Below are 12,698 nucleotides of genomic sequence, written 5' to 3' on the forward strand. Positions count from 1 at the left end.
TAGATAGATAGATAGATAGATAGATAGATAGATAGATAGATAGATAGATAGATAGATAGATAGATAGATAGATAGATAGATAGATAGATAGATAGATAGATAGATAGATAGATAGATAGATAGATAGATAGATAGATAGATAGATAGATAGATAGATAGATAGATAGATAGATAGATAGATAGATAGATAGATAGATAGATAGATAGATAGATAGATAGATAGATAGATAGATAGATAATTTCAATAATTCCACATAATCTTACAAATATTTAAACAGTATCTCTGTACAGAAACAGTACATTACAGTAAATTTGCTGACGTTTTAATGCCCAGAATGGCTCAGCAGTCCAGCAGACAGAAGAAGAAAAAACAGCTGTGAACAACTGTTCATGTTGACCAGAGTTGCTAGGAAACAGGTATAGCACCGTTATATAGTTGGCTCCAGCCTCCGTGTCTTATGGCATTTCCTCATGGGAACCAGAGACATCCCAGAATATGAGCTTGGGGAGGCCGCCCTCAATGTGCTCCATCAGCCGCAATGGTGGGTGAGGATGATGTGGCTTCCCCAGGCTCTGTGGGATTTTAAATTTCCCGCTTGGTGTCTGCAGCGTTGAGGCAGCACGACAAACACAAAAGGCAAAAACCCTGAGAATGTTCAATATACTATGTATATACTGTATATTGTATATATGTATGTGTATGTATATTTGTATATTGAACATATGTTGAATTATGTTACATGCACAACATAAAGGTGAAGTCATTGATAGCTTCTGTTCTTTATATCTGGAATTCATCAGTTGTTTTTCCTTCTGTTTGTTTCAGTACTATTTCACAGTCAGCTTCACTCATGAAAACCAAAAGGCTCTTGAGTTGCGCACAGAAGATGTAAAAGACTGCGATGAATGGGTGGCTGCAATATCACATGCCAGGTAAACGCACACTTCAGGGGAATTTTGCAGACATGGCAATTAGACGTTAAATTGGTTGGTTGGAAGGTATGAAATCTCCGACTGGTTCATTCAGTCTGTCACCGATGTTGCCATGGTTTCAACCATGGAGGTTAGGTATGACCAAAAGAAACAACCTGATTATTTTAATCTGAAATGAAACTGCATGCACTGACACTGAATGTGTTGTAGATGCTACCATGAGTGTGTGTTTCGTGTGTGTGTTTTTGTGTGATACAGTTACAGAAACTTGGCTACCGAGCATGAGACTCTCATGCAGAAGTATCTTCATCTGCTTCAGATTGTGGAGACTGAGAAAACAGTTGCTAAGCAACTTCGACAACAGATAGAAGATGGCGAAATAGAGATTGAAAGGCTGAAGTCAGAGGTAATATTTACTGTGTTTTATTATTATTATTATTATTATTATTATTATTGTTGTTGTTGTTGTTGTTGATTTTTTTTCTTGTTATGCTGATGATGATGTTGTCATTTTACACTCAACAAAACCAATTAAGGCAAATAAATTGTGATTTTTTTAATGCATTGTAATACAGCACAATTTGCAAATTGAGTATCTGAAACCTCATACAGAAAATTCTCAAATATTTATCTTCCATCTTGCTTAATATTGCCTGCCATCATTAAAAGTGTGTGTGTGTGTGTGTGCGTGTGTGTGTGTCTGTGTGTGTGTGTGTGTGTGTGTGTGTCTGTTAGCAAAATATCTAATAAGCCACTGAATGTATATTAATAAAATTCTCAGCAAGTAATCATTGAATGTACAACTGAATACATTTGGGAGTCAACCCCATTCAACGTGGCTGTCCAAAACTTGGATTGAACACTAACCGATCAGATCTTTGCTTAAAACTTTTGTATGCCAGGCAGAGGGCAAAAATAGTTTCATTTATAGCTTTTTTCAACTACATATCCATCTCCATCCATCTTCTTCTTCTTCAACCGCTTATTTGTAATTAGGAGGAAACCAGTCCAGAAGAGAAACCCAGGCCTCCCTCTCCCCAGTGACACTCTCCAGCCCCTCCTGGATAATCCTGAGGCATTCCCATGCCAAAGAAGATACACACTCACTCCAACTAGTTCTGTTTTTTTTCCTCTCGTTCTTCCCAGTGGGACATGCTTGGAAAACCTCCAACAGGAGACGTCCAGAAGGCATCTTAATCAGATGCCACCTCATCTACCTCTTTTTGAAGTGGAGGAGCAACGGCTCTATTATGAGCTTTGCCTTCTTCACTGCGACAGTCCAAAGCAACATCCTACAATTGAAGATGAGGCCCCTATCTGTCAATCTGTATCCTGCTCCATCCTGTCATCACTTGTTAACAAGATGCCCAGATAGTTTAACTCCTCCAACTGAGGCAAAGATTCAACCCCCGAGCTGGAGGAGGTACTCCATCTGTTTCCTTTTTCAGAACCATGGACTCAGATAGGCTCTGACTCACATCCTAGCCACTTCACATTCTGCTGAAAACTGACCTAGTTCACAGTAAAGGTCTTGGCTCCAAGATGCTAACAGAACCTCATCATCCACATAAAGCAGAGACAAGACCCTGAGGTTGACAAACCAGACACCCTCTTTTCCATGACGGCACCTTGAGGTCCTGTACACAAATGCTGCATAAAAGATCGGAGACAAGGGACAGCCCTGGCAGAGTCCAACCCGCACCAAGAACCAGCTCGACTTTGTGCCAAGCATGTGGACACAGCTCCTGCTTTGGTTATTCAGTACAGGGACTGGACAGCCTTTAAAAGCAACCCTGGTACCCACACTCCTGCAGAACACCCCCACAGAATACCTCAGGGAACATGACCTTAAGCTTTCTCCAGGTTCACAAAACACACGTAGACTTCCTAAAACATGATGATTCACCACTATCCTTCCAGGTTTTATCAACAATTTAGATTTCATGCCTGCAGGATGAAGTATATCAATATCAGATTTTTTTCTGAGACAATGTTCCCGATTTCTTAGATAAATATGTGTGACGGCCTATTTTTTGGTTAGGCCGTGGGAGAAGTCAGTGTGATGCAGCCACTCACAATATTAGTCAGAATTACTGTAAATAGACTTCCAGGCACAATAGGACTCTTACCACTGCTTTCCGCACCACACTCACATTCTTTTCTGAGATTTGTTTGCATCTCTTTCTCGCCTTAAGTCGCCAGCTCCATAAAAATAAAAAGCAGTAGAAAAGCAGGGATTCTACTGACTTTTATCATGCATGCCTCATATCTGTGAATCTGAGCAAGAGGACAGAAACAACAGCCCATCATGGAGTCGTGTTCAGGCCAGACACTCGCCACTTTGCATCTCCTCTCAGGAACAATGCCTCCAGGAGGCCCGTGTCCTCGTTCATGTATTTCAGATCAAATGGTCATTTTACTTTAATGTGCAAATGCGATGTCTCAAATGGAATTATGTGTGGAATATGCATGAACTCTGCTTTGTACTGGCACCTCTTCTATGAAATAAAATGACACTTAACTGTCGCTGTGGCAACAAAGTGAGAGGACACACTCCAGATTCAAACGGTTCAGTGCAACTACACGCTGGATTCATTTTCCCACCTGCCTGATATTTACTTTGATAAACAAATAAATGTAATCATAATAACAAGCTCCATTAGTTTCTCTTTTTTAATGATAGTACCAAACACCAGGCAAGTGAACAAAGCTAGTTCAGTCAGACTCCTGTTTCTGTGATGACAGCATGCGTAGTCACTTTGTTTGCATGCTGCTACAGAAGGTGAGAGGAAGAGATTATCTCATGTGGGAATGACTGGTCTTTTTTCTGCTCGCTTCCCCGACAGATCGCTGGACTGCTCAAAGACAATGAGAAGATCCACGCCAGCCCGGCAGCCGCCCCAACCGAGGACGACTCAGAAATCAAGAAGATCAAAAAGGTAAACCTTCCAGTTTAAACCTTTGGCTTCATTTCATGTACAATCCCAAAAGTTGGAACATTTGGTCAAATAACAGGGGTGTGTATAGCACTGAAGTACACCCTCTTCCTCTAACAACAAGCTGAGTCTAGCTGTTCAACAGTTTTGGGTCTTCTTTGCTGGAATTTTCTTTTTAATGCTGCTCCAAAACTTTTTAACGGCTGGGAGATCTGGACTGGAGGCCGACCAGTTCAGCATTCAGGCTCTTCTATTACATCCCTGCAAATAACGTCTGGATGGGACCAGTAATTTTTTAAAACTCGTATATGGTTTTCTGCATTGATGGTGCCTTTCTAGACGTGTAACTTGCTCATGCCATAAATACAAATGCACCCCCATATCATTAGAGAGGCAGTCTTTTGAACTGTGTGCTGATAACAGTCCGGATTGTCCCACTCCTCTTTTGTAAGGAGAACGTGCTGGTTGTGGTTTCCACAAAGAATTTCACGAGCATCCATTGATTTTATGATCTTTTCCTTTGCACACAGAGATTTCACCCATTTCTTGAAATATTTTTGTGATATTATGAACTGTAGTCGATGGAACATTAAAAGTTTTCCCAATTTTTGGGTTGAGAAAAAATATTCTGCAAAAGTTCCACTGTTTTTAGATTAAATTTTTGTAGATAGGCAGAAGTTCACCTACCTTTAATTCTGAGAGATTTGGCCTCCCCTATGTTATTTTTGTACACTTATACCAATACGTTGCCAGTAAATTTCCATAAAATGTCAAATGTGTTTCTACTAGTTTCTTTTTCTTCATACCACTTACTTTTACAGTCTTCTGTTGCCTCACTTGTCTTTTGTAACTTGTGTTGTGGCCATAAAATTAAAAGTTACCTTTATTATTTCCCCCCAAAATTGTGAATTTTCTTTGTTCAAACATTTAGCATGTTCACTTGCAGATTTGCAAAACCTTTCATCCTGTTTTCAGTTACATTTTACACAATATCACAACTGTTTCCATACAAACAGGGGATGTTAAGGTGTTTACTTTAAGGGGATGTTGACAGGCAGCATGGTCTCCTGCAGGTTCAGAGTTTTCTGCGAGGCTGGATTTGCAGAAGGAAGTGGAAAACCATCATCCAGGATTACATCCGCTCGCCTCATGCAGAGAGCATGAGGAAAAGGAACCAGGTGGTGTTCAGTATGTTGGATTCGGAGGCAGAGTATGTTCAGCAGCTTCACATTCTGGTGAACAACTTCCTGCGGCCGCTGCGCATGGCTGCCAGCTCCAAGAAGCCGCCCATCACCCACGATGACGTCAGCAGCATATTCCTCAACAGGTTTGCTCAAGTTGTCCCACAGAAGTCTTCTGATTGTCTTCTTCCAAACCACATTAGCATTTTGAGAGTACCCCCCCACCACCACCACCACCTTTTTTTTTTTTAGCATTTTGCATACACATGAGGATGTGCCAGCTTTTAGTCCTTAAATGTACTACAGTACTGCCAAACACAAGAAACCAATTAAAAAAGAAACTATTACATTTTAGCAACAAAATGTGCAATCAAACCCAGAGCTAAACGCTAAATATGATATTTATTTATTTATTTATTTATTTATATATAATATTTAAGATTCTCCAAAAATATTTCTTGTGATTCTCAGTATATATATTGTGTGTTAAATGATCTATTTCAGTTGCCTCTAATTATTCAGGTTACAGGAAACGCAATGAATCCTCACAGTGAAAATCAACATGTCCAGGTTAAAAAAAAAAAAAAAAATCCTTTCATTGCTCCATGATATTAAATATAATCTAACTTGTTCTTAACCTCTGATAGAGGCAAACTCTGCCTCAAGGTAAAACCTGCTCTCTAGCGCTGCAGCACTATTCAGCCATTGTGTCATGGTCATAGACCAGAGAAGAGCAGTACTCCTGTTTTATGAAATGTTTACAAAAATGTTTTGCATCACATTTAATAAGCAAAAATCTGCATCTGGTCTATGGACAGATTTGGTGGTGAAGCTGCACAAATAACTCATAGGCAGGACAAAAAGAGTCTTGTCCCATGCACAGATGTTTTAAAGCAGGGGTCTGTAAACTTTATGTTTAAAAGAGCCATTTTTACGCCTTTGTTCACTAAATTAAAAGTGATCAGAGCTACAGCAACCTGCTACAACTGTGATTATCAACTGGTGGCCCATGAGCCACTCTAGGCTTGTTGGAGGGGGCTTTGTGGCCAGTAGGGGTGACATTAAAAGCTAAAAAAAAAATGTAATGATTTTTAACATTTATTGATATTTTTACAAGCAGCCCGGTGGCGCAACTGGTAGAGCTGCTGCCTCTCAGCGAGCAGGTCCCTGGTTCAAACCCCGGTCCGGGGGCCTTTCTGGGTGGAGTTTGCATGTTCTCTCCGTGCATGCGTGGGTTTTCTCCGGGTGCTCCAGTTTCCTCCCACAGACCAAAAACATGCATGTTAGGCTGATTGGTAACTCTAAATTGTCCCTAGGTGTGAGTGAGAGAGTGAATGTTTGTTTGTCTCATTTGTCTCTATGTGGCCCTGTGATGGACTGGAGACCTGTCCAGGGTGTCCCCCGCCCCTTGCACAGTGATTGCTGGACATGGGCACCAGCGACCCCCGTGACCCAAAATGGAATAAGCGGGTAAAGAAAATGGATGGATGGATGGTTTGTTTTGGCTTAAATTTGAGGAGATTCAGAGAATGAGGAAATTAATTGTGAACATCAGTTTGGCCCCCCAAAACCCCCACCATGCACATCTTGCATGAAAACAACATCAACATATTTTTTCAGCCATCTATCTTTCCATTTGCTGTACTTGCTCCTGTTCAGGGCTGCAAGTAGCTGCAGGTGTCTCTGGACACGTAACTGGTCCATCACAGAGAGCAACAACCAATAAGACACACTCACATCTAGAGCCAATGAAGAACCTTCAATTAACCTAACAGGCATGTTTGTGGACTGTGGGAGGAAACTCACTTACCTGAAGAAAACATGCACATGCAAAGAGAAAACAAGCAGGATCTCCTCGCTGCAAGGCAACAGCAGGAACCAACTGCACCACCGTACAGTTCCCCCAAAACACACAATCTGCTGAATTGCATTTTCCTATAAGAAATAGGCATGAGTTGTGATTCAAAACAAAGTTGTATTGTAACAACATGCTCAGACCAACTCCAGTGCAGAGCAGTTTTCTTGGCTGTAGTTTGCAGAACTGTTCTCAAATCAGTTTTCATCTTTTTTGTTGTTGTTGCACACATTTCTGTCTGCTGGAGATTCTTTCAGCTGCTCCCTTCTTCAAGGGTTGCCACAATGAGCGAACTCGCATGAAATATATGGATATTGTTTTAAGCTGACTGCCCTTCCTGACGCAACCTGGGCTCGAACCTGCAACCTCAGGATTACCAAACCGAAGTAGTGACCACCGAGCTACCGCAGCCTGCATTTCTGTCTATTGGAGATTGATATGTGAAAACTGTAACAAAAAGTACACGTTTTAAAAACAGATTATACTCACTGGTTTAACCAGATAGCAACAAGCTCCAAAAAGCAATATGTACTAATTGAGCATCCAGCAGTAGCCATGTGGCATTGATTGAAAACATTTAAACTTTTAATTTAACATGTCTGTAAGAATTTTTCTAATTTTTTATTTAATTTGACAACCAATATATGATCCAATATATGTTGATTAGTGAGACTGTTTATTTGTTTTTAACAAAACAAGTTGTTCTAAATGCTATAGAAAAAATAAACACATCTTTAGGGTTTTTTTTCTTTATGACACAAACACATTAGTTACTGTTTTGGTATGAGACCAATCATGAACACAAACTCTTGCTTTGGGACCAGAACTGGCCGTAATGAAACGCACACTCGGAGCTAAAAGCTGAGCATGTGAGGACAGAAGCCCAAAGCACAAAATATTGTCAGAGATCTGTCAGCAGCACAAAAAGAGATTAAAAAGTCAAAAACAGGCATGTGCAGATTGTACACACTTACTGGTTAAAATAGTCCCTCCTTCCTCTGTATATATACTAATTATGCACATTCTTATTGATAAACAAAGCTTAATTTAAATCGATATCTGCAGAATCATTTCCTGAAACTCTCTGCTTGTTTATTTTTAACGTCTTCATTAATTTATTTGTGTTTTTTTATTTTTTATTTTAGTGAAACTATCATGTTCCTGCATCAGATATTCTACCAGGGTCTGAAAGCCAGGATAGCAAGCTGGCCGACATTAGTGCTGGGTAAGAGTCCGCTTTCTTTGCTGACTTTCTGCTGTGATCTCCACGTATGTGTAACAGTTTGTTTACTTTTATTTATTTATTTTTTTGTCTTGGCATTTATGTTTCCACAGCTGACCTTTTCGACATCTTGCTGCCCATGCTGAACATCTACCAGGAGTTTGTGAGGAACCACCAGTACAGCCTGCAGATCCTGGCTCACTGTAAGCAAAACCGGGACTTTGACAAGCTGCTGAAGCAGTATGAGGCCAAGCCCGACTGTGAGGAGAGGACTCTGGAGACCTTTCTTACCTACCCCATGTTCCAGGTTAGCTCATCAGCGTCACAAGAAAAATAAACAAGGAGCCTTTTTTTTTTTTTTGGCAAATGTGCATCTCAAGTTTGAGCTTGTCAAATTTTATGTTGCCTAAGTGAAATTTCGTAATCATTTAAAAATGTTTTCTTTGGAATATAAATTTCAGTAGCACCCAGTGCTTAAAGGTTTAAAATACATAAAATAAAACTGCTCAGTTAAAATAAATTCTTGGCAGTCTGATCACATTATTGTTAATTTTTACATTGCGACACTTTTGCCTCAGACAGTTGTTTATTTCCCATATTTTCTCAACCAAAGACATCTTTGCGTTATTGAACAGTCGCTGCACAAACATGCATTGACCATCTGAAAAGTGATGGGCAGCATCACATCATCAGCAAAGAAAGCAACATTGTTTGAGTATTTATGCAGCAGAACTGCAACAGGTTGCTGCTCTAAAGTGAAAGCTATCACACACTGAGGAAACAGTTTTTCCTATTAGCTCGATGAGCTAAAAGAAACAGTGAATAACCTCTGGAGTGGCTTCAGGGCAGTTGTACTTACTCTATATAGCCAAGAGTTACATTAAAGGTCCAATATTCCTTAAATAAATGCATATGGCCTGACATCCTGCCAGAGATTTCATGTTTTGAATCACTTTTAGCTGCTGCCACACAGATTTTAGCTCATCGTTTGTAGAGTTAACTGTTATAGCCATTTGTGTTTTCTATTTGAAAGTGGTTGACTATAATAATTGATCAGTTACGCCTTTCATCAGCAAGTGAATTTAAAAAGAAAGTTCTGAAAATGGCACTTCTTGGTCCATTAAATCAAAACATCCACGGATTAACCCGGAGACACACATTGCATCTACGGCCATTTAATTCTTACAAAACCACATAAGATTTCATCTGCTTGGGCGCTGAGTCATGAACCTGAGTCTAAACTTGATTGATTTTGGACTTTAAACATAAATTGGGGGAAATCAACAGTCGTGATGCGTTTTAGGTGTACATATCAAATGAATCTGTTCGATGTCACAGCGTGTTTTCTGACCATTTTAAGATGTCTAGCTGCTGTGTTCATTAAAAATGTTGCTGATGACATCATGTTATCCTACTTCTCCCTTTGTTATTGTGTTGTGTATATTTTGTAAATTAAATGTGGGGTACCACTGGCCTTTTGTTTTCTTTTCTGTCTGTAGATTCCTCGATACATTCTCACTCTCCATGAGCTTCTGGCCCACACACCCCATGAACACATAGAGAGAAACAGCCTGGACTACGCCAAATCGAAGCTGGAGGAGCTTTCAAGGTATTCTTCACACAACCAGTTGCATGATACACAAATAGTCAAGGGTGTGGCTTTGGTTTTGAAAGTTGGAAGCATATTGTTTTTATTTTTAAAAAGGTGAACACCATATCTGTTTTTTAAATTTAGGCCCACTAAACATCAATACTAAAATATATAGTAATATTGTAAAATCTATGTTATTTTACTTAATAATGTTGACCTTAGTGTACTGTAGCATTATATCACATTACATTACAACATATTGAGTAACTGTCCTGATTTGGGCGAGACAGTCCAGGAATTTCACCCACATCCCACACAAAAGGAGGCAGGACACCCAAATATCCCGCATGTGTCTATTCTCAGCTGTCTGACAGCTGCTGGAACGAGAGACACTGACCAGTAAAGTCATTCACAGAAGAAGCTGTGGGTTCAGCTAAATTAAAAGTACATTTAGATTTATACTTCACATACATTTTTTTGTATTTAAAATCATTTATATACACCAGAGAACTGTAAAAGGTCCCATTTTTGAGCATCTTTTTAAACTGGAAAAATCATGTAAACCAATAATGTACATGCATAGAGTTTGTTTATAATGTGCTTAATCGTTAAAAATTGTATACAAAATGCAAGTGCTGTTATTGAAAAATAGATAAATATAAATAAATACAAAAAACATCAAAAAGATTCAATTATGATGTCAGATAAAGTTCAGTTTAAAGACTATAGTTGTAAGTTTATGTTCCACCTTTGCATAAATATACAATACACAGGTTTTATTGTGTTTTTATTAATCCTAAGATTACAGTAAAATGCATTTCAAATAGCTGGAAAATGTATTTGAAAAAAATTTTCTACCTTGTCCAAGGGTACATATGAATATTTCTGTTCAGTGCCCTGAGATGACTTCTGTTGTGACTTGGTGCTATGTGAATAAACTGAACTGAATTGAATTGAAGGGTGCACGCCCTGAAACTCACCCTCCTAGGACCTCATAGGTGTCTCTCATTGTCATCAGGAAATATTGGCAGGCATGAAATTACTTTGTAATTTGATACTTTGTTTTATGTTGATACTATATGTACAATATTACGGTACATTGTGTTGCATCATATCTCTTCCCCATCCCCTCCCCCTCCTCTTAATGTATTAAATCATATTGTTTTGTATTGAATCATATTGCATTTTATTATTTTGTGTTGCTTTGTATTGTATCTATTTAAAACAGGCACCACTACATATGACAGTATGATCATTTAGGTTGTTTGTTTTTAAATAATAATAATTTACATAATAAAATAAGTCGGTAAGTACATAACTTAAGCACAACGGGAAGCAATCACAGGTTTTCTTGTTTCTGAAATTTAAGCGTTACCCAGTAAGAATGATAATTTGTGTCCTTTTTCAGAATCATGCATGATGAGGTCAGCGAGACCGAAAACATCAGGAAGAACCTGGCGATAGAGCGCATGATCATTGAGGGCTGCGAAGTGCTCCTTGACACCAGCCAGACGTTTGTAAGACAAGGTATCCTGCACCGCCACGTGCCCAACGCAACAGGAAGGGATTTCTTGTCCCTCTGCATTACACCCCTGACAGCATGATCTCTCAGGCTGTGACTGGGATATTTTGGGTCGGGGTGGGTGTTGGCACTGTCTGGGGAAGGGCACACACTACTCACAAGGACAGTCTTTAATTTACAAATGCAATTTGACTGTTCTGAGGCAAACTGATGATGAATCTGGAACTGTAGATGCCAGATGTTCTCAACTGGTCCTACTGGGTGAGGAGAAGACAAACGGTGCTTATTTAATCCTCACTGTCTCGTGCACTGTGTCTTTAGATTTCTCTGTAATGCCTTTTTTTTTTTTTGTACAGTAGCCTCTTTTCTTGTAGCCCTTTATGTGCATGTCTTTATTTTTTATAATTATTTGTAAACACAGTTTTGTTTTCTGCATGCAGGGTCTCTGATTCAGGTGCCAATGAGCGAGAAGGGCAAAATCACCCGTGGGCGACTGGGTTCTCTGTCTTTAAAGAAGGAAGGGGAGAGGCAGTGTTTCCTCTTCTCTAAGCATTTAATCATCTGCACCAGGGGTTCTGGTGGAAAGCTTCATCTCACCAAGGTGGGCCTGAAGCTGCTGTGCTGACATAGTAGCTGATCCTCTTTTTCAACGTCAGACTTACAGCCCCACAAGACTCTGAGCTGACGTGAACGTTACACCTGACAGCAGACAAAAGACTCAGAGTTGTGACTTTTATCAGCAGCACTTCTCCTTGGATCTTTGTGTTTGAGTGCTTAATTAGTTTAGGCTCTACATGGCTTTAATTAAAAGAGGTAAAGATTAGGTCTGTGCTTGTGCGAGTCGCAAACATGTCATAAAATCTACTAATTCAGTATTATTTAGCTTTACAAAGCAATAGTTTTAAGTTTGTGATTTTCTATTGAGCAGTTCAGAGCTCTTGGAGTGAAATTTTATAAAAGGATCTTCTTCTTCTTCTTTTGGCTTTTCCCTCTTCAAGTGTCGTCACAGCGAGTCATCCTCCTCCAATTCACTCTGTCCTCACTTCAACTACCTCCATGTCCTCTCTAGCTGCATCCATATATCTCCTCTTTGTCTTTTTCCTGCCAGCTGCATTTCTAACATCCTTCTACCAGTATACCCACTGTCCCTCCTCTGGACATGTCCAAACCATCTCAGTCTGACCTCTCTAACTTTATCTCCCAGTTGTTCAACCTGTGCTGTACCTCTGATGATCTCATTCCTAAATTTATCCATCTGTGTCACTCCTAAGGAGAACCTCATCATCTTCATTTTTTCCACTTCCAGTTCTTTCTCCTGTCTGTTTGTCAGTGCCGCTGTCTCCAGACCATACAATAGCTGGTCTCACCACTCTTTAGGAAACCTTTCCTTTGCTGCTACCCTTTTGGCACTTCTGTAAAAACGTTAAGAACAATTATTATCTTACATGTTGTAGATAA

The 12,698-nt window shown here is 39.6% G+C and overlaps 1 protein-coding gene across 1 annotated transcript in view; it reads left to right on the forward strand.

Moving 5' to 3' along the window:
* The window catches only part of rasgrf1 (Ras protein specific guanine nucleotide releasing factor 1), a 42,318-nt gene that overhangs the window by 12,050 nt on the left and 17,570 nt on the right, over window positions 1-12,698 (forward strand). Inside the window, exons 2-10 of the mRNA XM_037682889.1 lie at window positions 827-933; window positions 1,192-1,339; window positions 3,780-3,872; window positions 4,943-5,196; window positions 8,051-8,130; window positions 8,241-8,434; window positions 9,627-9,736; window positions 11,127-11,245; window positions 11,681-11,841. Of these exons, the coding sequence (XP_037538817.1) occupies window positions 827-933; window positions 1,192-1,339; window positions 3,780-3,872; window positions 4,943-5,196; window positions 8,051-8,130; window positions 8,241-8,434; window positions 9,627-9,736; window positions 11,127-11,245; window positions 11,681-11,841 (1,266 nt within the window). The remainder of the gene's footprint in view (window positions 1-826; window positions 934-1,191; window positions 1,340-3,779; window positions 3,873-4,942; window positions 5,197-8,050; window positions 8,131-8,240; window positions 8,435-9,626; window positions 9,737-11,126; window positions 11,246-11,680; window positions 11,842-12,698) is intronic.

Source organism: Nematolebias whitei, chromosome 10, assembly GCF_014905685.2.
Source record: "Nematolebias whitei isolate Nwh7 chromosome 10, NemWhi1, whole genome shotgun sequence".
Classification (NCBI taxonomy): Eukaryota; Metazoa; Chordata; class Actinopteri; order Cyprinodontiformes; family Rivulidae; genus Nematolebias; species Nematolebias whitei.